At 42.9% G+C, this 25,512-nt stretch overlaps 1 protein-coding gene and 1 non-coding gene across 15 annotated transcripts in view; one reads left to right on the top strand and one right to left on the bottom strand.

Moving 5' to 3' along the window:
• Window positions 1-6,482: 6,482 nt before the first annotated feature.
• The window catches only part of CREM (cAMP responsive element modulator), an 84,681-nt gene continuing 65,651 nt past the window's right edge, over window positions 6,483-25,512 (bottom strand). For 7 of the 14 annotated variants that reach the window (XM_054716649.1, XM_054716644.1, XM_054716646.1 and 4 more), the window contains 3 exons: window positions 18,964-18,999; window positions 14,502-14,658; window positions 6,483-7,200 (listed from right to left, as the gene is read on the bottom strand). In XM_054716649.1, coding sequence (XP_054572624.1) covers window positions 7,056-7,200; window positions 14,502-14,658; window positions 18,964-18,999 — 338 coding nt within the window. In that variant the 3' untranslated portion in view covers window positions 6,483-7,055. The other 7 variants (XM_054716650.1, XM_054716645.1, XM_054716651.1 and 4 more) reach the window with 5 other exon arrangements.
• Window positions 9,290-9,396, top strand: LOC114227998 (U6 spliceosomal RNA). The gene has a single exon (XR_003614088.2). It is a non-coding gene; the product is annotated as a U6 spliceosomal RNA (small nuclear RNA).

The following is a 25,512-nucleotide window of genomic DNA, read 5'->3' as shown; positions in this document are numbered from 1 at the left end:
GCCAGGGCTAAAATTTTATTTTTAAAGCATCATGGAGATGAGGGGACATTTATTTTTGGCCCCAAGCAATCAGATGCAATCCTCTTCCTCTGAAATAACTATTTTAGAGTGAAGCACACATTCTTTTTTATACCAAACTAATTCCTGTGTGGGTACTAACTTGATCTTCCCCCTCTCCTAAATTTAAGCACCTTGGAGTGTGCGCTCTGGATTTCGTTTGGAGGACCTTCCTCCCCAGCACTATCACATCAAGGTCTGGTTCAAAATCTGCCTCCTACAGAAACATTTTCCTTCACCTGAAACTTGGGGTTTTCCTTATTCTTCTTGTCTTCTTTCCTCATCTAACTTCTCTATAGGAGACAAAAATTGAGATAGATTTAGCCCTAACCAGTTTGGCTCAGTGGATAGAGCATCGGCCTGCGGACTCAAGGGTCCCAGGTTCGATTCTGGTCAAGGGCATGTACCTTGGTTGCAAGCACATACCCAGTAGGGAGTGTGCAGGAGGCAGCTGATCAATGTTTTTCTCTCATCAATGTTTCTAACTCTCTCTCCCTCTCCCTTCCTCTCTGTAAAAAAATCAATAAAATATATATATTTTTAAAAATTTGAGATAAATTTAGAGCTCAGACTCTAAAGGAAGGATAGGTATTTCTAAAGAAAGCTCCCAATGGTATGCTCTGCCTTCTGAGAGTTACAAATAAGTGACAGAATTATGATGGGGGAGTACCTCCCCACATGCACTGACCAGTTCTATTACTGAAACTAGGGATGGGATGGCAGCATCCTCAACAAGGCAGAAGTTAAGTAGAAAATACTAGTATAGCAGAGTCTAGCACAGAGTAGGCCTTCAACAAAGATCTTATGAGTGAATGAGAGAAGACATAGACAAAGAACAGGGCATGGTTAGGGCTTTGGGCTTATTCCTTGAAGCTTTTTATTATAAACATAGAATGAAATGTGGATACCAGCAATAATACTGCTGTCTCAATGTAATGAACTTCATCTAAATGTGCTAACATAAACATATTTGATCTAATGTAGACTTCAAGCTGTTTTGAAATGGAAAATAAAATCTTGGGTTGTTTTTACTTTAAAACTCCTATAGTTGTTACCTAAAACTCAAAATAGAAGTCTATCAGCAGATTTCCAGACCCTGTGCAGAAAGACCTACTCCACCACACAAGCTGAACTCGAACAGTGGCTCTTCTGTGTAGCAGCTCTGGGGCTATCCTTCTGATGAGATGGCAGAAAAAGCATTTGCAGGAGAAACCAAGATGGCGCCATAGGTTAAACACCTAACCCGCAGCCGGGCACAACAATTTCAAAAATACAACTAGAGGTCAGAACGGTCATCGTCCAGAACCACAGGAAAGCTGGCGGACTGAAATGCCCACAGCTGGGGAGAAGGAGAAGGCCACGGGGACAGTCGGGGGAGCTGCAAAAGCCTGAGGTATGGAGAAACGGACGGAGACACGAGCACGCGCGCCTGCGGGGAGGATGGAGCCGGAGAGGAAGGGGCGGCTGACGGCCTGGCAGGCGTTCACTGGCAGGAAGGAGATAAAGGCTCCGGATTGCGCTGAGCGCCGGCTCCGACTGCACTGAACCCCGTTCCGGGCGAAACCCTGGGAAGCCAGGCGCAGGCTGGGGGAATGAATCTGGGCTGTGGGGCGCAGGCACAGAGGAGCGGCGGAAGGCAGAGCTCCAGAGGCGCGCGCAGGAAGGGGCGCAAAGGACGGACTGTTGCCTGCGCCACTGAACTGCCCTAGCGGGAAGGAGACAAGGGCTCCGGACCGTGCTGAACCCCAGTTCCGACTGCACTGAACCCCAGTTCCGGGCGAAACCCTGGGAAGCCAGGCACATGCTGGGGGAATGAATTTGGCCTGTGGGGCAGAGGCACAGAGGAGCGGCGGCTCCAGAGGCGCACACGGGAGGGCGCGCAGAGGAGGGACTGTTGCCTGCGCCACTGAATGGCCCTGCTGGGAAGGAGACAAAGGCGCCAGACTGCGCTGAGACCCAGTTCCAACTACATTGAAACCCAGTTCCAGGCAACGGGCGAAACTCCAGGGCGCGTTTCTCTCAGAGGTGTTTGCAAGGAATACAGAGGGACACAGACACAGGAGCCTCATGTCTCCTGCACAGCAACTCTTCCTATATAGACAAAGAGGGTCCTCATGGACAATTGGCCTGGAGGACAATTCCTCCTAGTGACACCAACAACAATCAAGACTTAACTGTAGATACTCACTCAGTTTCGCAACTGCGCCGCCCCCGCAGGCCGCCCGGCCCGGGGCACTGGGGACACCGCGGCGGCAGCGGCGCCTGGAGCCCGGCGGCCGCCCAGCGCCCATCCCCGCCGCGAGGCCCCCGCGCGCCTGGTTCCGCGGGCCGCGCGCCCCGCACACCGGACGGAGGCCCGGGCGCCCTCTCCGTGCACCTCCCGGCGCCACTAGACCTCAGTAGAGTTGACTGAATTCAAGGGATTAAGAAGAATAAATTGGGGAACTCGAAAAAGATGACGGCGGAGGTGAAGGCTGATGTGTTGCCTCACATGGCAGTTTCGGAAATACAACTGGAACATGGACTAGTGAGGGTGGCGACTGCTGCTCGCGTCTCCCCAGACCGGGCGGCTGCTCCTCTCAGTCAGCACCGCAGCCGGGGCCATGGGCTCGTGGGCGCCGCAGCAGCTGCTGTGGCGGCGGCCGCGGACTCGGCGCAGCGGCTCTCTGTGAAGGAAGAGACCATCTTTCTGCAGGAGGGGCGCATCCGCGCCACCGACCTGGCCGAACTGCGCAGTGAGATCCTCGAGGCCCCGGAGGCCGCCAACACCGATTTGGAGGATTCTTAGGAGTTCTCATCTTACATTCAAGCCCTTTAAGCCATTTTGACAGAGGAGAATCAAGAAGGCGGCTAAGTTAAACAAAGGAACTGCGAACTCCACCGCGCACAGCAATTTCAGGGGCACGAATGGAGGACAGAGCCTCTGCCATCCAGAACTACAGGAGAGATGGCTGAATGGTAGATTTATAGCTAAGAGGGAAGAGGAAACCAGCGAAATCGGAGGGGATGAGGTGTGGAGGCGCGTGGGTCTGGTTGGTGGCGGGGGAAAGGGGCTTTTGTTCCAAACCTAGGGGAGATTAGCTCTCCATCACACTGAAATCCAGCTTCTGGGGACCCTTGGGAGACCCAGATGCCTGCGGGGAGAGGCGGGACTCTTGCGGAGGTGCCAAGCGCCCCTGGGTCTGGGGGAGGCCGCGCTCCCCTGGGTCCGAGTGAGGCCAGGGGTCCATAGATCCAGGTGAGGCCTCGCGCATCTAGGCCCGGGTGAGCCCAAGTGGCCCTGGGTCTGGGAGAGGCCAAACATCCCTGGGTCCAGGTGAGACCATGTGTCCCTGGATCGGGTGAGGCCTCGTGAACCTAGGCCCGGGTGAGCCCAAGTGGCCCTGGGGCTGGGAGAGGCCAAGCGTCCCTGGGTCCGGGTGAGACTATGTGTCCCTGGATCCGGGTGAGGCCTCGTGCACTTAGGCCCGGGTGAGCCCAAGTGGCCCTGGGTCTGGGAGAGGCCAAGCGTCCCTGTGTCCGGGTGAGACCATGTGTCCCTGGATACGGGTGAGGCCTCGTGCACCTAGGCCCGGGTGAGCCCAAGTGGCCCTGGGTCTGGGAGAGGCCAATCGTCCCTGGGTCCGGGTGAGACCATGTGTCCCTGGATCCAGATGAGGCCTCGTACACCTAGGTCCGGGTGAGCCCAAGTGGCCCTGGATCTGGGAGAGGCCAAGCGTCCCTGGGTCCGGGTGAGACCATGTGTCCCTGGATCCGGGTGAGGCCTCGAGCACCTAGGCCCGGGTGAGGCCACGTGCCCCTGGGTCTGGAACAGACCAAGCGCCCCTGGGTCCAGGTGAGACCATGTGTCCCTGGATCCGGGTGAGGCCTCGTGCACCTAGGCCCGGGTGAGCCCAAGTGGCCCTGGGTCTGGGAGAGGCCAAGCGTCCCTGGGTCCGGGTGAGACCATGCGTCCCTGGATCCGGATGAGGCCTCGTGCACCTAGGCCCGGGTGAGCCCAAGTGGCCCTGGGTCTGGGAGAGGCCAAGAGTCCCTGGGTCCGGGTGAGACCATGTGTCCCTGGATCCGGGTGAGGCCTCGTGCACCTAGGCCCGGGTGAGCCCAAGTGGCCCTGGGTCTGGGAGAGGCCAAGCGTCCCTGGGTCCGGGTGAGACCATGCGTCCCTGGATCCGGATGAGGCCTCGTGCACCTAGGCCCGGGTGAGCCCAAGTGGCCCTGGGTCTGGGAGAGGCCAAGTGTCCCTGTGTCCGGGTGAGACCATGTGTCCCTGGATCCGGGTGAGGCCTCGTGCACCTAGGCCCGGGTGAGCCCAAGTGGCCCTGGGTCTGGGAGAGGCCAAGCGTCCCTGGGTCCGGGTGCGACCATATGTCCCTGGATCCGGATGAGGCCTCGTGCACCTAGGTCCGGGTGAGCCCAAGTGGCCCTGGGTCTGGGAGAGGCCAAGCGTCCCTGGGTCCAGGTGCGACCATGTGTCCCTGGATCCGGGTGAGGCCTCGTGAACCTAGGCCCGGGTGAGCCCAAGTGGCCCTGGGTCTGGGAGAGGCCAAGTGTCCCTGGGTCCGGGTGAGACCATGCGTCCCTGGATCCGGGTGAGGCCTCGTGCACCTAGGCCCGGGTGAGCCCAAGTGGCCCTGGGTCTAGGAGAGGCCAAGCGTCCCTGTGTCCGGGTGAGACCATGTGTCCCTGGATACGGGTGAGGCCTCGTGCACCTAGGCCCGGGTGAGCCCAAGTGGCCCTGGGTCTGGGAGAGGCCAAGCGTCCCTGGGTCCGGGTGAGACCATGTGTCCCTGGATCCAGATGAGGCCTCGTGCACCTAGGCCCGGGTGAGCCTAAGTGGCCCTGGGTCTGGGAGAGGCCAAGCGTCCCTGGGTCCGGGTGAGACCATGTGTCCCTGGATCCAGATGAGGCCTCGTGCACCTAGGCCCGGGTGAGCCCAAGTGGCCCTGGGTCTGGGAGAGGCCAAGCGTCCCTGGGTCCGGGTGCGACCATGTGTCCCTGGATCCGGATGAGGCCTCGTGCACCTAGGTCCGGGTGAGCCCAAGTGGCCCTGGGTCTGGGAGAGGCCAAGCGTCCCTGGGTCCGGGTGCGACCATGTGTCCCTGGATCCGGGTGAGGCCTCGTGCACCTAGGCCCGGGTGAGCCCAAGTGGCCCTGGGTCTGGGAGAGGCCAAGCGTCCCTGGGTCCGGGTGCGACCATGTGTCCCTGGATCCAGATGAGGCCTCGTGCACCTAGGTCCGGGTGAGCCCAAGTGGCCCTGGGTCTGGGAGAGGCCAAGCGTCCCTGGGTCCGGGTGCGACCATGTGTCCCTGGATCCAGATGAGACCTCGTGCACCTAGGTCCGGGTGAGCCCAAGTGGCCCTGGGTCTGGGAGAGGCCAAGCGTCCCTGGGTCCGGGTGAGACCATGTGTTCCTGGATCCAGATGAGGCCTCGTGCACCTAGGCCCGGGTGAGCCCAAGTGGCCCTGGGTCTGGGAGAGGCCAAGTGTCCCTGGGTCCGGGTGAAGCCAGAGCCTGGGTCCGGGTGAGGCCGTGTGCCCCTGGATCCATCCGGGTGAGGCTGGGTCCCAGGCCCGGGTGAGACCACGCGCCCCTTGGGTATGGGTGAGGCCACGTGCCCCTTAGTCCGGGTGACGCCGTGCCCCTGGGTTCGGCCGAGACCAAACCAGAGGGAGTCGGACCTCCGTTACCGCCATTTGTCCACCATCCAGAGCTGGGGGGTCAGTGCTGACATGTACACATAAGGAACTACTGGACATTGAAATTGAGTCTCAAAAGAACTGTTGGTCCAGGGGGAAGCTCGCTACAGACTGATTCATTTGCCTGTCAGCATAACTATTATTGCTCGTCTCACATTCAGTGCTTATTAGTATATATCTAGTGACATATGATCTCGCTCATCTAGGGGAAATGATGAACAACATAGACTGAGGAACAAGAACAGAACCAGAAGCAAGGAGGCATCGATCGGACTATCGGGCCTCAGAGGGAGGATAGGGGAGGGTAGGGGGAGGGTGGGGGGAGGGGGAGAGTTCAACCAAAGGACCTGTATGCATGCATATAAGCCTATCCAACGGTTAAGTTCAACAGGGGATTGGGGCATGCGTGGGGAGAGGGGTGGGATGGGAATGGGGGGATGAGGACAAATATGTGACACCTTAATCAATAAAGAAATTAAAAAAAAAAAAAAAAAGCATTTGCAGAAATCAGACCCAGTGTGGAAATCAGCTCGAGCACCCTTGAAGGTCTGCAAATACAGTTCTAAGTCTAACTTCTATCCCATTCCAGGTTATTAACAATTTGTTGTAACTTTCATTAGGTAACATTAAATCGACACTGGAGCTTTTGCAAGATCTTTTCTATTACACAATAGAGTAAAAACTGTAGGAAACGTTCAGATAGTTAAATGACCACCGAACACTACATGTGTAATCAACATGGTTCTATTAAGAACGTCCTCCAACTACGGCATTCAAGGACAGTAACACAATATTTCCCTTACAAAGCAACTAATTATAAAAATCTGCAAATGCCATAAGTTCATTTATAGGCTCTTATTTTCATAAAGGCATGTCACAGTTTCTTTCCATTCTTTCCAAAGTATTTTTTGTGGTTTATTTTTATTGTATTGCCAGATGCATTACCTTTGATCATCCTTTCCTAAAATGATTTTTAAAAGACCTGCAGAAAATTTTATTGCATAGGACACTATTGAGGACACAGAAATTGGGAACTGCAAATATGTGGCAATGGAACAAGTCTTACAAATATTTCATTTTAAAAATTTGTTAAATACAATTTTTTGTAGTTTGTCTCTTTTAAAAAATTGAAGTTACAGCTAAGTTAACTACGTACAATGAAGCATTTTAGGAATGTTAGAAATTCGAGAATATGATGAATGATACAAAGGAAAAAAGCCATAATTCTTGTCGGCTACATATTGTATTGCCTTCAAAAGCAATTGTACATGTTGTATTCAGTTCATAGTTAAATATTTCTACTAATCTGTTTTAGGAGAGCAAATGTCTTTCAAGGTTTCAAGTTCCTCTATAAGCTTCTTGTTCTGAACTTCCAGCACTGCAACTCGACTCTCCAGACATTTTACATATTCTTTCTTTCGACGTCGACATTCTTTAGCAGCTTCCCTGAAAAAAAAAATAGAAGCAAAAGGGCAAACAAAACAATGTTTGCATGCATGCTATTGACAAACAGACTGAAGTAAGCTTGTTATATGTGACATGGTTGCACTCCAAATCTTGGAACAACATTTCTAATTAAATTTCAAACACTAAGCCAAACCGGATTCCTAAGGGTCACAAATGTCCCTTCCATATGTCCACATGGCAATTAGTAGAATTGCTCCATCTCCTGCCTTGATTAGAGTTCACAGTAAACAAAGTCCAAGTCAAAGACCGTTACTCTGCTTTATGGCAATAAAGATCTTTAAGGGCCTTGAGTTCCTCAATGAGAGTCTTGTTTTGGTTTTCAAGCACAGCCACACGATTTTCAAGACATTTGACATATTCTTTCTTCTTCCTGCGACACTCCCGGGCAGCTTCCCTGGAACCAACACAAGGCAAATGACTCAGGAACAACCTCCCAGCACAATCCAGAGGGGCTCAGTGAACTTTGACCCCCCAAACTCAACAGCCAGTCAGTCCTAGGTAAGGTCTGTACAACGCCACATGACAAATGTACCCAAGCACATGCCATTTTTTAAGGTGACTCTAAGACAACAGGAACAACTTGAGAGCACAGTCCATTTGACCAGCATTCATCGTAAATGGTGTTTTCTTAGGGTATACATTCCATGAGAACAGTGACCAGAATGGTTTTCAGTAACCTGAAACAATAGAACCACATCCCAAAGTGGAATTTCTACAAAAACATTTACAGATCCTTTCAATTATCTTAGTCATTTTTATCCACCAAAAGCCACACATTCCATCCCAATGAGTTAACTTTTTTGATCAAAAATGATTACAAAAATCAATCCTCAGAAAGCTTAAATGTCAATATGGGAGATTTTAATTCTTCAAGACTAAATCTCAGTGAAACAAGTAAATCAATCACGACTGCAAGAAGCAGTTTATTGACTGAGAAACAACATGAATAAAAATAACAATAAATGAGTTATAAATCATGCACATTTTCATAAACCAAAATGAAACGAACTCTGCTTCCGAAAATTAAAAAAGGAAAGAAGGCATGGTACATAATAAATACTCAATAATTCAGGCAATTTAAATCCAGGAATGTGAGACACCACAATTAAAACCATGAAAAAGCAGCTACTGAATAACTCAAAAGCGCACTGCAAGACTCTTCTCCCAGCACATGCATTTACTAACCGATATACTGAATTTTAAAGTACTGTAGGCATGCCCAAAGCATTAGAAAGAACAGACCAGCAGCCAAAGCAACAAACACAATAAATAGATGAGTTACAGTCATTTTCATGCATGACCCTACCCCCAAAAACAAAACTATGAAAACAGCTAACATTTTCTCTCTCCTTTTCTTCGGGGTGGGGAGGGGTGGCAACTACATTATTTAATTCCTTTATAGGATGTATCCTGATAACAATTTTATTTTGGAGTTTTCAATTCAGAATAAATGCCTTTGGGGTAACCTTCACATAAAAAAAATCATACATTGCGAGACAATTCAACATTTTATCAGAAGTTGTGTTGAATGTCTAAATACCAATTACTATAAAGTCAATTACCATCGCTGCATTTCTGAACTAGGATTGATGCACACAACAGATTTGGCCAATTCTGCTTTATTTTTAGGAGAGTTGACCCTAATAATTGTCTATTTGTGTTTTCTCTGTGGGAAGCTAAAGTCAGCAGAAAAGAAGAGATCTTTAAATCCCAATGCACTGCAGGACAAAAATCACCCCGATTTCCTAGCCAAGAACAATGCACTCACCCTGCGAACCCACAAAGTTCTTAGACTTCTCAACCGGTTAATAAGACAGTAATAATACACAAGTGAACTGAATCTGATAAATACAGATTAACTTAATCTAAATGATGCACAGGAAAAAGTTAAAAATAAATTCAAGCACACATAAATTTGCCAGTTTCTGAACACAATTCAGGAGCCAAAATACATTTAATGAAACCAAGATTTTCCTGAATAAAAAATTACATTAAATTCCAAATATGGGAGGAAGACAGTCATTTTTAAAAGAATTCACCATTAAATGAAAATTTAAATATCTAACAGGTGCTTGCTTTGGCAGCACATATACTAAAATTGGAATGATACAGAGAAGATTAGCATGGCCCCTGAGCAAGGATGACATGCGAATTCGTGAAGTGTTCCATATTTAAAATAAATAAATAAATAATAAATAAGTAAATATCTAACAGCAGTGTTGTGGGCTGATCAATTTTTAAATTTGTGTTTACCAAGGTGTACTATTTACTGTGAACACCCATACTTGGTATTTCACCTGCGTGCATGTGTGTGCTACCAGAGTCAAATGTTTCAAGCACAAAGCTTAAATAACACTAGTAGATGGCACATTCCCAAGTATTTCTCAGCTATGGAAAACACCTGTTTCTTCTATTAATAGTTAGCTCAGTTTTCAGGCCTTGCATTTGTCTGGATATATCTTCAGCATGGAGAAAAAATACATGGTAAACAAGAAAAACTGACAAGGCTGTAAAAATATAAAAACTGTCACCAGATTGGTAGAAATATAATTAAATATCCATTATAAATGGTAGCCAAAGAATAAAAAGAGAATAATGTATAAAAGCTCTTTCATGTTAATGAGTAAAATCTACATTCTTTCCATGAAGTTAAATCTGAAACTCACACTGAGATCTTTCTGGGGTGACTCGGATGTTGGTGCAGTGGACAAGCTCTGGAATGGAGCCTGATTGCATGTCCAGGTTCTGTCCACTTTGCACTGCGTAACCACCTTATGTAAACTCTCTGAACCTTAGTTCCTCAACTGCAAGGTAAGAATAATAACCAGCCCTATTCACATGTGAAAGTTAGGTGACAGTTACAGAAACAGCAGTTATAAAGCACTTAAAACTTACATATGGTATTTACTCAACAGATACTGAACAACCTAACAGCCATTTATTATCTGCTTTTCCTTTGTCTTGCTCTGAAATGGAGATTTGGAAAGCTAAAATAGACTCTTCTCAGAATCCCTCGCAGCTAGATATTCTATTAGCTATTTCTGCTCACTGAGATGTGGGTGAAAGTTGTTGGAAGGGTCTTCCAGGAAAAGTGTTTAGAAGCGTCAGACTCAAGCAGCCCCGTTTCCAGCTCCAGTTCTTCTCCCTTATTCCTAACTGAAGTCATGCCTGGAGGTGCGGCAGTCATGTTGTGATCACAGGAACGAATGTCACACTCAAGATGACAGAACAGGGAGCAGGAGCTGGATCCTCGATGGCACTGAGGAGCCTTTGTTATGGCTGCATGCACCTCTGGACTGGCAATCAAGGTAACACCTACCAGGGTACGCCTCCATTCCCTTTGGTTATTTAGAGCCCAAACACAAATGCTATCCAAAAGTTACTAATTATTTTTTTTAAACTCAAAATTTTATTTTTATTTTTTCCCCTCAGGGAGAGCTGATATGCATGTGTATGTAGCTGTGGGGCACCTTTTATAGGAACCTACTGCCTAATATTTTATCTATTTCATTTTGGTAGTTCTGACAAAATTTTTTAATCTAAAATTAAGGTAGCCCTAGCAGGTTTGGCTCAGGGGATAGAGCATCGGCCTGTGGACTAAAGGGTCTCGGGTTCAATTCCAGTCAAGGGCACATGCCCAGGTTGCGGGCTCGATCCCCAGTAGGGGGCGTGCAGAAGGCAGTCGATCAACGATTCTCACTCATCATTGATGTTTCTATCTCTCTCTCCCTCTCCCTTCCTCTCTGAAATCAAGAAAAAAATGTATTTAAAAGTAAAGATATAAAATGACAAAAGGGAGATAAGAAAGCTACTTTTTTAGTTCTTCCTTTTTATTTTCTTTGGGAAAATAAGACATGGATGAACAATTTTGCATTATCATCACACTTTACATTCTAAACTGAACCTCACAATGTACATTCTATGACCAGAGGGGCAATTATATTCATAGCTCCTGAGATCTCTGAAAATGCAGTTTTAAAGTATCCATGTTCCTCCATCTAATCAAAGTTAGGGATCTTCAATAACAAGATCTCCACAAAACAACGATGATACTATGTGAGCCCCACCCATTCAAGGCCCTTCAGAATTTCTGAGCAAAATAATGATGATGCAAAATGTGAATCCAGCATGACTTATAAACCTGGAACAACCAATGATAAATATGCGTGTATCTAGCGGGATTAGTGTGGCTCAGTGGTTGAGCATTGACCTATGAAACAGGAAGTCATGATTAGATTCCTAGTTAGGGCACATGTCCAGGTGGCGGGCTCAGTCCCCAGTAGGGGGTGTGCAGGAGGCAGCCAATCAATGATTTTTTCTCATCATTAATGTTTCTATCTCTCCCTTCCTCTCTGAAATCAATAAAAAAATATTTTTTAAAAAAGATGTGTGTATCTAATGAGCCTATTTCTGGTAATCTGCTGAGTTTCACAGGGTAGAAAACTCCATCTCATGATTTGTGATAACTAATAAACTTAGGAACTGTAGCAAACATAAAAAGTCCTATAATATATCAAATTGTGCCATTTAAAAGGCTATATTAGTAACCTGAATATAGCTGCTGCTGCTTCACATTCCGTTACAGAGGACAGTGATGAACTCAGCAGTTGTTTCTGTTTTTGAGAGGCTCAGAAACCACAATTTCTACATTAACTAGGTTGCTAACATCTAGTAAATTAACTACTCCCATGTGGTCCTGATCATAGGAAAACACATTAAGTCCATCTGAAATGTTTTGTTTTCTTACAATGAGGACAGTATTTAAAACCTAGAAATAAGGTAACAAGAGTACTGGGAAAACAGACTATTCTTATTCTGTTCATTTTGAAAATCAGATTAATTTGCACCATTCTCCATAATAAAAATTAAACCAAGAAATGAGCACTAACCGGTTTGGCTCAGTGGATAGAGCATCGGCCTGAGGACTCAAGGGTCCCAGGTTCGATTCCAGTCAAGGGCATGTACCTTGGTTGCGGGCTCATCCCCCATAAGGGGGTGCGCAGGAGGCAGCTGATCGATGTTTCTCTCTCATCGATGTTTCTAACTCTCTATTCCTCTCCCTTCCTCTCTGTAAAAATTCAATAAAATATATTTTAAAAAAAAGAAATGATATGCAAACTAGATTTTAAAAAATAATTTTGGGAAACAGCTTTTGTATGATATACTGCTTTAAAAAAAAAAAAAAAGCTACAGCCCTGGCCAGTGTGCTTAGTAGTTAGAGCATCAGTCCAAGCACTGAAGGGTCTCAGGTTCTATTCAGGTCAGGGGCACGTGCCTGGGTTGCAGGTTTGAACCCAAGCCTGGCCCTGGCACATGCAGAAGGCAACCAATTGATGTGTCTCTCTCACATCAGTGTTTCTTTATCTTTCTCTCTCTCTCCCCTCCTACCCTCTTTCCTTTCCACTCTCTCTAAAAATCTAAAAGTCAATGAAAGAAATATCCTTGGGTTAGGATTAACAACAACAACAAAATAATAAAGTTACAGTGATAGGGTGCAAAAACAAGTGAGAAAATGAGAGAGAGCAGGCTGAAAATGTATATACTACTAGAGGCCCAATGCACGAAATTCGGGCAAGAGTAGGCCTTTGCAATTCCAGCTGCCTCAGCCCTCTCAGCCCCGGCTTCATCTGGAAGGTTGTCCGGATGGTCATTCCACTGTTCAGCAGTTCAGTCGATTTGCATATTCTACTTTTATTATTATAGACTAGAGAACCGGTGCATGACATTCGTGCATGTGTGTGTGTGGGGGGGCATACGTGTCCCTCAGCCCAGCCTGCACCCTCTCCAATCTGGGATCCTTCTCACAATCCAGGACTGCTAGCTCCCAACCGCTCACCTGCCTGCCTGCCTGATTGCCTCTAACTGCTTCTGCCTGCCAGTCTGATCACCCCCTAACCACTCCCCTGCCAGCCTGATTGACACCTAACTGCTCCCCTGCCAGCCCGATTGCCACTAACTGCCCTCCCCTGCAGGCCTGGTCACCCCTAACTGCCCTTCCCTGCCAGCCTGGTCGCCCCTAACTGTCCTCCCCTGCAGGCCTGGTTGCCCCCAACTGCCCTCCCCTGCAGCCCTGGTTGCCCCAACTGCCCTCCCCTGCTGGCCCAGTCACCCCTAACTCTCCTCCCCTGTAAGCCCGATTGGCCCTAACTGCCCTCCCCTGCTGGCCTGGCCACCCCTAACGGCTCTCCCTTGCCAGCCTGGTTGCCCCAACTGCCCTCCCCTGCAGGCCTGGTCATCCCTAACTGCTCTCCCCTGCTGGCCTGGTCGCCCCCAACTGCCCTCACCTGCAGGCCTGGTCCCTCCCAACTGCCCTCCCCTGCCAGCCATCTTGTGCCAGCCATCTTGTGTCCACATGGGGGTGGCCATCTTGAGTGTTGGACTGATGGTCAATTTGCATATCACCTCTTTATTATATAGGATTATTATATAGGATAATATCAGTAGGTATCCATAAGTGGTGGGGCTATGAGTAATTTTAATTCTTTCTGTTGTTTTGTATTTTCATTTGACTACAATTTATCAGAATAAAGATGTCTTTCAGTACAATCAAGAAAAAACAAAGTTACAAAATAGATAAAATGAAACGTGTAAAAAATTTAAGAGCCCTAGCCAGTTTGGCCCAGTGGATAGAGCGCTGGCCCACAGACTGAAGGGTTCTGGGTATGAATCCAGTCAAGAGCATGTACTTCAGTTGCAGGCTCAATCCCTGGCCCTGGTCAGGGCATGTACTGAAGGCAACCAATTGATGGGGGTCTCTCACATCATGGGTCTCTCTCATTGATGTTTATCTCCCTCTGTCTTTCCCCCTCCCTTCCACTCTCTCTAAAAATCAATGGAAAAATATTCTTGGGTGAGGATTAACAAAAAAATAAATTAAAACAAAAAACAAAATCTTAAGAAAATTCTTAACACATACAAATGTATTTTACTAATAAAGAAGTTAGAAAATTACACTTATCACCTAACTTCACAAAATAAATACTAAGTACAAAATAAAATTTTATTTGTAATAAAGCCTTTCCATCATCATTAAAAAAACTAATGTATCTTTCAGACATTACTTTTCTAACACAAGGATGAATCTCCTGCTGATTGAATAGGTTCATGGTTAGGAACTCTGACTAGCAGACAATCTATCAGGCAGAGCACAAATCCACATAAAATGCCACTTGATACTGAACTTGGGAGAAATAGCTTAGGAAAAGTAATTTTTTAATAAGTCCAAAGTAACAAATTATATTTCCTATAAGTGGTTGCTGATTTCTAGTGAACCATCTTACCTGTTTTTCATTAGCCTCAGCTCTCGTTTGCGTGTGGCTTCTTCTGCAAGTTGCTGGGGGCTGTGCAAACTTCCTGGTGAGGCAGCCATCACTACTCCCTGTGGCAAAGCAGTAGTAGGCGCTCGGATCTGGTAAGTTGGCATGTCACCAGTGGCAGCTGCAATGAAATATTACATGATTATATAAACAATTTAGAACTTGATATTTTCATATAAAATTACCTGGAAGTAATATACTTCTTATTACACGTTCTAAGAAGTGATCTTGCTAATGTTTAAGATGACTATTCTGAGCATTACAGAAATTGTAGGTATCAAAGATCTTCAGCACTTGGAACAATGATATTCCGCACGCTCTATACATTTAAGGTAGAAAAATGCCCTAATGCATTTAGATAAGTTTTTATCAAAGGCTAAAAGTAGAGAGGTTTTTCAACTGAGAGTTCACCAAGTCTAAAATCAGTGGTGTGCTGATAAATGTTTAACAAGCAGCTTTGTGGGGGGAAAAGCCCTGATATGTCTGTAGCATGTCAATTCCCATGATGTAAATGCCTGCACCATGGCCAATTTCAAGCTACCAGTGTGACTTCAATGAATGTAGAGTCGGGAAGATATACACAGTAAGTAGCACACCATACAGATAAAATAGATGTAAATAGCTGCAAAAGCATAGATAAAAAATTATAAATGATAAATTTTGAGTATTTATTAATGTTTTTAAGTAACTTGTTAAATGTATATTTACATTTTTAACAGCTATTTTAACAAGCAGCTCACAAAAATCCTGAAAATTTAACAATCAGTTCTAGCAAATCAGTGGGAGCTGGCTCTAGCACATCACTGTGAAAATTTTAATTAAGCAGAACATTTCTATCCAGTTAATTTTCCTATAACCTATACCCTCACCTAATCTCTTTAAGTGGAAGTCCTAACACCAGAATATGACTGAAGTACTGGAAGGAAAATACTAACTCACTGTATTTTCATTTAAAAGCAAATAAAAAACAAAACAGCAAAGCTCCATTTAAAACTGGTTTCTCTGGGGAATGATAATTTTTGTCTGTCTGAGGTTTATTGAGATAATAATGTTAAAAGCATGTTTTCTAATGATAGTATAATCATAGTTAAATGACACTTAGTATTTATTTAGTATTCAGATTGCATACTAAAGATCTCAAGTGTCTTAATTTATAATCAAAATGTGTGTATCTACTGCAGTAAAAAACTTCCTTAAGACAGAAAGATGGGTTGAAGTGATGAAACATTCCTACCATCACTGTTTCAACTTTGAGAACATGCAATCCAGAGTTCATGTGACATTCTGACAAGATATGACAAAATATATGCCCCCCTCAAAAATCAATGCAAGAAAATGGTTTTTAAAGTTATTAAATCCTACAAAACTTGGTCTGAACCTAATACTAATCAAAATATGAAACACATTGCTTCTATATCTCATTAAAATGTGTTATATCCATTGACTAAGAACTGAAATTTACTCAAAAGGGAGACAAATGCTTTTTTCAGGTAAACAGAATAATATTACTGAACCTAGCCAATTAGATTAAAAGGTTAATCAAAATTGATCTATGTTTCTTTTTGGGGTAAATGCCAAGTTTTTACACCCCCACCAACGGGCTTAAGAATTAAAGGAAAGAATAAAACAATAAAAATATGGCTTTGGGTGAAGATCAGAGGTCTTCATAAGGCAAATAAAAATATCATTTATAATGTTGTACTGCTTCTTCCTTCTATATATAATTTAAGAAATAATAATAAGTAGAAATTATGATAAATATAATAATGATCACCAACTTGGGGAAAATCCTAAATTTGTTTTTGTGACAATTTAAAATAGTATATACACAGATGTCTCATTATATGTCAGAAATTTTATAACTTTGAAATATTTGGAGAGAATTTTCAAGTCAATTATAAACTATTTACTTACTAATGATTTAAAATATATATTTAAATCAGATTGTAGAGAAGATTGAAGCATAGAATAACAGTTCTCTTCTCTGTTCTCTTTACCAACATCTGGAAAGAAGGTTATGGGATAATAAAGGCTGAAACAATGGAACAGCTGGAGCCTACAAAGGCTTTCTAAAATTGGAACAATAGCAGTGACGAGGGAGATGTTTACATGTCATCATGTTGACATTTTAAGCAGCAGGGATGTAGACCTTGGTCTAGGGTTGTTCTTGCCAAATTGCTCACAAATAAGTGCAATAAAATTAATACAAAGGTACAGAAGGGCTCATTATTCTCTCTAGTTTTTTTTTTATACATCTGCTTTTTTCTGTACTTAAAAGTTAAAGCAGGATGTTTATACAATATACAAAAGTTAGTTTCAGAGTATCTATTTTTTTTAAATGAAAAGGGAAGGAAGGATGGGTTGAAAAAAATAAAGTTCATTCGTTGATCTTAGAAACAGAAATGGTTCTAAATTTTTGCCTATTTCCAAAAGCTGAAGCCACCTTCAAAAGACCAAATCTGGCACCATGAAGGATAAGGGTGACTCAAAAGAAGCATTCTTAAAACATTTTGAGCAACAGCTTAGAAAAAATACCCTACAATGCTAAGTTGGAAAGCGTTACCAGAAAGGGGACCTGGCCCTGAGCGGGTCTGCTTAGGGCCAGCAGGTGGTGTGCGGGTTCTTGACTTCATGCAGGAAGATGTCACAACACGAGTCCCGGTGTCTGAGAGGACGTTTGTGAAAGCTGGGGACAGTGAAACAAGGAAGAGCCTGGGATAGAAGCAACAGCAAAGATCTAGGCAGGGCTGCTTTAGCTCACCGGGAAGTCAGAAAAAATGGGGCCTTAGGGACAAGTTCAGGGGGTTAGCCCAGCTGAGCTGCCACTGCCCATTGCTCCCCTAGTTGCAAGTTTTGTGGGGACCGTTGGAGTTTAGGTGATGCATGCCCATGGGAGAAGAGAAGGAAGGGAAAGGCATGTGTATATGTGCTGGGTTCTTTGTAGGGTTTTATCTCTCTCTTGCAGAAGGGAATCTTAGTGGAGACCTCAGAGGAGGGTTTCAGCAGAATCTTCATCAGTTTTCTAAGTGTGCTCATTCATTATCGTAATGTCTACTGATTGTCAGTGCAGGGTGGGGGTCATTAGCCATTGCAGCTGGTCCTGATGTCCCCCACCTGGTTTTGCTGATTTTCTGAGTCTAGAGCTGGGATAAAACCGAGGCCTTGATATTATCTCTAGGGGGGTGACCTTCTGTATCTGCTGTAAATTGCTCTGCCAGTTTGTTCAGCTATCTGCCTCAGTTTCCCCCTTCCACTGGCCAAGGAATTTTCCTAGCTTCTTACTATCCTGCCTCAAAAGGATGATATATTTAAATGTATTCTCAAATGTTAGCTAACAAACTGGTTTTATCACAATTTTTCAGACATTTCTTCTTCAACAAAAATCTGATTGTATCTTATTGGTTCAAGCAGAAATATGAATTAGTATAAATTAGCAGGAATTAGTATAAATTTCTGGTCATGGTAACATCTAATAGTGAATAGATATCAATGGATAAATTCCATATATTCAAATACGATCTATTAGTAAATACAGTAAAAAGATATGGGCAAAGAGAAGCTCTTGTTTTAAGGAAATCCAAATGTCAAAAAGTTTTGTTATTGAAACAAGTTATAGAAAAGTTTTTATATAAAAGTTAGTTTCTATTTCCAATATTACAAACTTAGTGATAATTTAAAACAGATGAGATACCTAGCATAACAGTTCAAAGAACTACATTCTTTGATGAAAAGCCAATTCCTGTTCCATCTAACTACTAAAAGGGCCCAAATTATTTTTTATTCTAAAATTTCATTGTATAAATTATTTCTGAAAATAAATGGATCATCAATGAGGAGTGTAAACTCATGATTGAAGAAAGATAATAATAAAAAAGATACACTAATTTTATTCTAAGGCAGCAAAAAACTTGAGACAAGATACCTTTTTTACCTTGGCATTCCTAGAATCCAGCACAGCACTTGGCATATAATGGGTGACTGGTGAGTTTACTTGTGCACTATGAAGTAAATTTTGAACTTTCCATGGTTTTACACAAGGCCACTGTCATTTGGAATGTTTCAAATAAGCAGCCTTATTATTTTAAGACTATTATTATAATTAAGTCTTTAACACTAATACATGGAAAGCCCTAAAAGACTTATTCAAACTGGCCTTTCTTGATAAAATGCATTATTTCCTAAGTCTTCCCCTAGATACTAATAATCTCACCTGGCATTTTAGAAGCAGAGGAGTTCTACTTGTAGTGTTTCCAACCATCTAACTCCTGACATGAAAACAATGTTTTAGGTTTGGTATCAAATATTTCATGGGAAAGAAAATTCCTAGAACTCTCAATTCATACCTCTCTGTGCAAGCTTTAAACACAGTACAGAAGGAAAAGTAAGGGGTTTGGAATCTGGGTTCTAGTGCAGCTCTGCCACTTACCAGCCATGTGACTTGGGGCAAGTTCAGTTTCCTCATCTGTAAAATGGGGATACATTATCTCATTTAATACTCACAATAAACCCTGTAATGTATGTCAAAGTGTCTAGCACAGTGCCTGGCACATGGTAGGCATTCAGCAAATGTTAGTTCCCTTCCTCTTCCCTTCCTTAAGTTCTGAAAGACAATGTTCCAAATTATGCTTATACTGCATATTAATTAAAAGGCAAATAACATCCATAAATATATTTTCCCCTCGAGTTTCCCTTCTAACAAATCTAGGTAATAGAATGATTGACATGTGTGGCTCTTATTCCTTATTTTGTTTAAAAATATGCTTATTAAAAACGTTTATAATTTTTATTATATCCCTTTAGAGAATAAATGATTAACAGATAATATCACAAAATACCCCCTTTAAATGTATGTAATAATTTAAAATAGAGGATGAGGAATCACAAAAAAAAAAAAATCAAATGATATAATCTCATCAGACTGGTAAACCCCACAAGTCAAAGAAGTGTTTGTTTCTTCCTAACAAAGAAAGAAATAAGAAACCTAGCCAAATGACCATCTTGATAATTTCCAAAGTAAAACAGTTTATCAACACCCTAATGGTGATTTTATTTGCTTATTATTTCTCGGTTGAGATCTCTATAGTACTGAGCATATTAACTGAACAAAACAATGTTTATATATGGAGCTCCTACATTCATAAGTCACTTCGCTATGTGTCCCTAATCCCAAGTACACCGAGGGGGTGAACAGAAGTGACGGTCATACTCAGAAGCAGGGAGCTCCTCGCTTCTCTGTCTGTTCTCTCCCTCCCTGCTGCCACACCACGTCTCCTAACGCCCAGATCAAGCTCGTCATTACCTGGCGTCTAACACTGCCAAAACGTTTCCCTCCTCCATTGCTCCACTTTTTCCAGGAAAATTAAATCCTACATAAGTATGACTATTTAAGCAGTGAAGGTTTCAAATTTGTTACAAACACAAACCACATAAAATTAAGTCGTTAATTTTTACTTTAAGTTACACATGAGTTGTGCATTAAGTGAAAATCTTAAGAGTGGGAAAAAAAGTTTGTAAAAAATTATAGATATCGACATTTAAAGTTCTATATAATAAACATATTGTCCTAGGAGAGTAATAATACTCTAGAAAAAAATCCATTTTAAGTAGTCAAAATGATGTTAACTTCCTTTTTTATGTTTTATAAACAGTGTTAGTTTATCAATGTCAGGTGAATTTTGAGGAGCAATATAAAATGGTGTGAACAGAACCAGATACAGGCAGTCCTCGGTTTACGTGGGACTCGACGTACATCGTTTCATGGTTATGTTGCCATCTCCCATTTATTTATAAAAAAAAAAAAAAAAGTTCCGTCATTTTGACGTATGTACATACTGTATGTGCTTTATGTTTTTTATTATTTATTTACCACAAGTAAAGGTCAGGAATTATCTTTCTTTTAAATTTTTTTTACTGTTTCACTTCATTACTGCTGTGCATGTGCTCCTTGTGAGTGATGTAGGTGTTTATGTAGGTGGGTTCTGACTTACAGCGAAAATCACGTTATGTCGCGCTGTAGGAACGGATCTCCGATGTAACCCGAAACCTACTATAGTCTGAAGAGCCAAACTGGTTTACCACTTATTAGCTGTGTAAGCTTGGAAGAGTCATTTATCCACTCTGATCTGTGTTATTATATGCAAAATGAATGTAATATCTGTACATCAGGGAGACTGCATGGAAACTGATTTTCCTTATAGGTTATTTAAATACTAAAGGCCCGGTGCATGAGATTTGTGCACTGGGGGAGGAAGGGTCCCTCAGCCCAGCCTGTGCCCTCTCGCAGTCGGGGACCCTTGGGGGATGTCCGCCTGCCAGCTTAAGGCCTGATCCCCTAGAGGATTGGGCCGAAGCCGGCAGTCAGATATCCCTCTCGCAGTCCAGGGCTCTCGCAGTCCGGGACCCCTCGCTCCTTACCGCCCACCTGCAGTGGAGGCGGGAGAGGCTCCCAACCCTGCTGCTGTGCTCGCCAGCCATGAGCCTGGCTCGCTGCCCCTTAGTGCTGCCTCGGAGGCGGGAGAGGCTCCTGCCACCACCACTGGGTTTGCCAGCCATGGGCCCGGCTTCTGGCTGAGTGGTGTTGCCCCTGTGGGAGCACACTGACCATCAGGGGGCAGCTCCTGCATTGAGCATTGGCCCCCTGGTGGTCAGTGGGTGTCACAGTGACCAGTTGTTACGCCGTGCGGTCAATTTGCATGTTACGCTTTTCTTATATAGGATGGTTTCCTCAGTGAGGCCTACTCTGATCCTTCAACCTATATTACCTGTGGGTCTCTCATGATCTGATAGTTTCTTTGATAGCTCTTACCACATTTATATTTATTTGTAACATTAAATGATTTTTTATTTTAAAGTTTACATAAATGCAAAGTATTATTTTATTAGACAGTATGTTTATATAGGCTAATAAAACTGGGAAAAGTAAAACAATTGTCCCAAATGATCTTTCATTAAACATTTTTCAAAAATAGTGGGAAAATAGTGGGCAATTTCATACAGATTTGGAGTACTATTGAAACTTATGATGACTCTTATATTTTCACTTCCAACATGATTATAACTTGCCTTGCTACCAACTTCAAGAAGCTATTATACCTGATACGAATCATTCTTTTACATGAAAATATCCAAACAAAAACCTTTTCCTCTCACAAAGGTGAAATGTATATCTCTGTATCCCTATTCTCATGCATCAAATATTAACTAAGATACTATTTTTCAAATTTGAATTAGTTGGAATATTTGCTTTTAATAATTAGATGTCCAGGCTGAATACTACTTCTGAGTTTTTTAGACTCAGAGACTAAAAGAAGAGTTAGGCTCTTAACATCAGCTTATAAATAAAGCCAAAACTATTTCTAATAAAAATGTAAATTATATCCAACAGAATGATATAATTCTGTAAACTATAAATATTCCCTTTTCACATTCAATTCAATGATCCTATGCGTAAGTGCTCATAAAAAACTTTCCCAGGCCAGTCATTATTGTTAGCAGCCTGATTTTGGTCTAGATCAGTTTTTTAAACTGTAGGATGTAGACCATTGGTGAGTTATAAAATCAATTTCATGGGTAAAGAATAGCATTTTTTAAAAAGAAGTAGAAAAGTATGAATACATTACATATACTAAGGATAAGTATTATTTTTGAAGTGGATTTTATATAAAAGTAGGGTACACACACACACACACACACACACACATCTACCCCATCATGATATAAATGTGGGTCACGATAAAAAAGTTTGCAAGCCAATAATCTATCAATCCACCTCAAAATACAAACAAACAAAACAAGAGGCAATGTCCTTTCCATTTTCAAACAGCATTTCAAATAGAATTGACTCTGTCAGAACTGACCAGATTTCCAAAAGCAATGATTTTCAAAGGCACAATGAGGTCTAGTAAAAAAGTTTGACATTTTAAAGTTTCAACATATAGAAAATTTTGAATTGAAAAGGGTAAATCATGAATAAGCATTATGGGTGATGTTCATTTATTTACAAGCAATAGTTTAAAAATTGTGCAAATTTTTACCTGAAATGTTCATCTTTAAGTATATTCTGAGTATTTTCAAATCATTTTATTTATTGTTATGATTCTCTATCATGCTTAGAGAAGTCAAATGGTAAATTGAAAGACTTAGTTAAGAAATATATAAACAAACTAACCACTTTTAGAAAATGAATATATAGAAAATGAATATATGCACAAAATGCATTTGGTTCTAAAATCATATGACATGCAGTATTTGAGTTTAAGTCCACCTATATCTTATGATAAATTTGCCATTTGAGAACTTCTGCAATCTATAACATCTCTAAAACTTTACAAAACTTCTTTGAGAAAAACAATAGCTCAAGATAATTTTAAAAACAATTTAATACCGGTATTACTTGCTCAAGACAACGGAAAGTTTCTATCTAGGAAGAGGAGCTGAGACCCACTTGTGAGCAAGCTCTTTACAATTATCCATTCTTCATGAATTCAAATGCAATTCAGTACTGGTAAGAAATAAAGCACCACCCAATAAACAAAGCTGCAACAACATAAGGGACATTAACGAGTAAATCAGAAGCATTACCTATAACTAAGAAAACCAAACCACAGAAGGAATTACAGATAACAGGTTTAAAGAATGTGGTCTGAGGGCGATTTCAGACATGCGCTTCCCTGGCTGTGCACTAGAGGGCGCCGTGAGTCGCAAATCCCGCAGAGAGATGGGGTGAGGGTGCCTGGGCCCGGGGTCCACCTCTTCCAGCACCTGTGGGCCTCGGGAGTGGTGCAGGGCTCTGGGGGATCTGCCCACAAACGGGCGGTGCCGGCTTTCTAAAGTAAATACTTACCGGCAGAGAAACACTCAAGTGAGGCTTACAAACCAAGCTACTCAGTCCAAGAGCGATCTCAGAGACAGGCAAGCCAGGAGCTAGTTAACAACCTCAAGCTGGCAACAGCGCTCTGCTCAGCTCGATGGAGCCGAGAGGAACTGACTCAATCACAACCTGACTCGGGGCTGACGTAAATGCGCAGTCCGCTTGGAGTTTAACTTTTCCACTTTCCTGAGGAACCACGATTCCAGGAAATGCAGTGACGTCAGCCCTTTGAACTCCATTAGAGAGGAACAGACCATTTTAGACACTCGAGCAACGAAACAAGTCGGTACACAAACGCTGGTCTGCTTTGGAGCTACGTTTGTACACAGCCACGGAATCGGAAGCTTGATTTTTTTTTTTTTACAAATTGAACCGTTTGTATGTTTAACTTGTAGCTGCACTGGATATGCAACAGGTTGCAGATGAAGTAACAGCTTATTTTAGTGAAGCAGAAAGAGAGAACTGCCTTGGATCAAATAATATAATACTGAGCACAGAACCAATTACACTAAGATGCCTGTGTACTGAATAGATATAAAACTCCTCAGCTACTAGAAAAGCAATACTTTTGAAATACTCAGAGGTCCGTAAATAATTTTTCAAAACTTCCAAAATAATTTTGCAGAATTTAAATCTTTATCTGAAGTTCTTACCGGTTTCATCTCCAGTTACAGCCATGATGGGTTTCTGCATACAGAACTGCCCTGTTCCTCCTTTCACAGGTCAACACAAAGTGTTCCAACTAGCAAGCATGTGCAGTTATAAGTGGCAGTACTGACATCACAATGACATCACTAGCCTATCACTGCCATCAATCTGCTTTGTCACAGATGGGCTCACTGAAACCAAAGCCCTTATAAAAAGTCTGTAATAAACCATCAACTGCTATTGTTTCTAATTTTCCATAAAAATCTGTTGAGAAGGGCTCTGGCAAAAAAAAAAAAAAAAAAAAAAGCCTCATTAGCATTAAAAGTTACCTGCTTGTTTCTTATGGGGCTACTTTATTATTGTTCTGTCCAAGGTTTCTAGGTAAACAAAGGGGGCGTTAGCCCTTTGGAGGACAAAAAGTAAACAAGTGACAATCAGCACAGAGAGATGCTGTGAAATACACAGAAATGTATTTTGCAGACACTTCTAGATTCGCCAAGTAAGAAATTCCTAAAAACAACAAAAGAATAAATAAAAAAAGAAATACCTAACCACCATTGTTTCCTTGTAACACATTTCTACTTGCAACACCAGAAAACCCAACTGTCCGAAGGGAATTTGCCAATTTCACTTGAAAGGAGTAGATACTGAAATTTTAAAAATTCAAATATAGTGTTATATAACACTTCCATAAATATTAAATTGAACCATATAAACTTGCTCATATTTGACCTTTTTGGCCCACAAAAACAGAAATTAGATGTGGCTCAATCTAACACATAATTTTACTAAATTAAAATCCCTTGAAAAGAATTTTGTGACATTTAAAAATTCATAAATAAATCATAATTACTATTTGTAAATTTTAAAAATATATCCAATTTTATTCACTTAATGAAGGTTTGGTACATGGAGAGCTGGATCGCTATAAATTTAATAAGTCACAATATTGGTACCTGTTCAATAGTATAGCACCCCAGCCTAGGGAAAAAAATGATTTGCATCTCTACAGCACAAAAGTTACATGTCACTGAGAACTTTTACCTTCATTAGCGGGCTGTACAAAGTCCAGTCCCTTGTATGCTTAGAATTCAAGCTGACCTTAAGTCAATGAAAGGTCATTCCACTACATTTTTTTTAATCCTCACCTGAGGGTATTTTTTCCATTGATTTTTTTAGGAAGAGTGAGGAGGGAGTGGGGAGAGAAAAGCATTGATGTGAGAGAGACACGTTGATTGGCTACCTCCTGCAATCGCCCTGACCAGGGCCGCAATCACCCTGACCAGGGCCGGGGAGCCAGCCTGCAATCGAGGTACGTGCCCTTGACCAGGAATCCATGGGAGTTGAACCTGCAATCTTTCAGTCTGTGGGCTCACGCTCTAACCACTGACCAAACTGACCAGGGCCCACTACATTTTTGCCTTATTCAGTGAAGCACCTTCTAGTAAAGGCAGGGAC

The sequence above is a fragment of the Eptesicus fuscus genome, chromosome 5 (genome assembly GCF_027574615.1).
Source record: "Eptesicus fuscus isolate TK198812 chromosome 5, DD_ASM_mEF_20220401, whole genome shotgun sequence".
In the NCBI taxonomy this organism is placed as follows: Eukaryota; Metazoa; Chordata; class Mammalia; order Chiroptera; family Vespertilionidae; genus Eptesicus; species Eptesicus fuscus.
The sequence above is the reverse complement of the archived record's forward strand: the minus strand, read 5'-3'. Positions and strand labels throughout refer to the sequence as shown.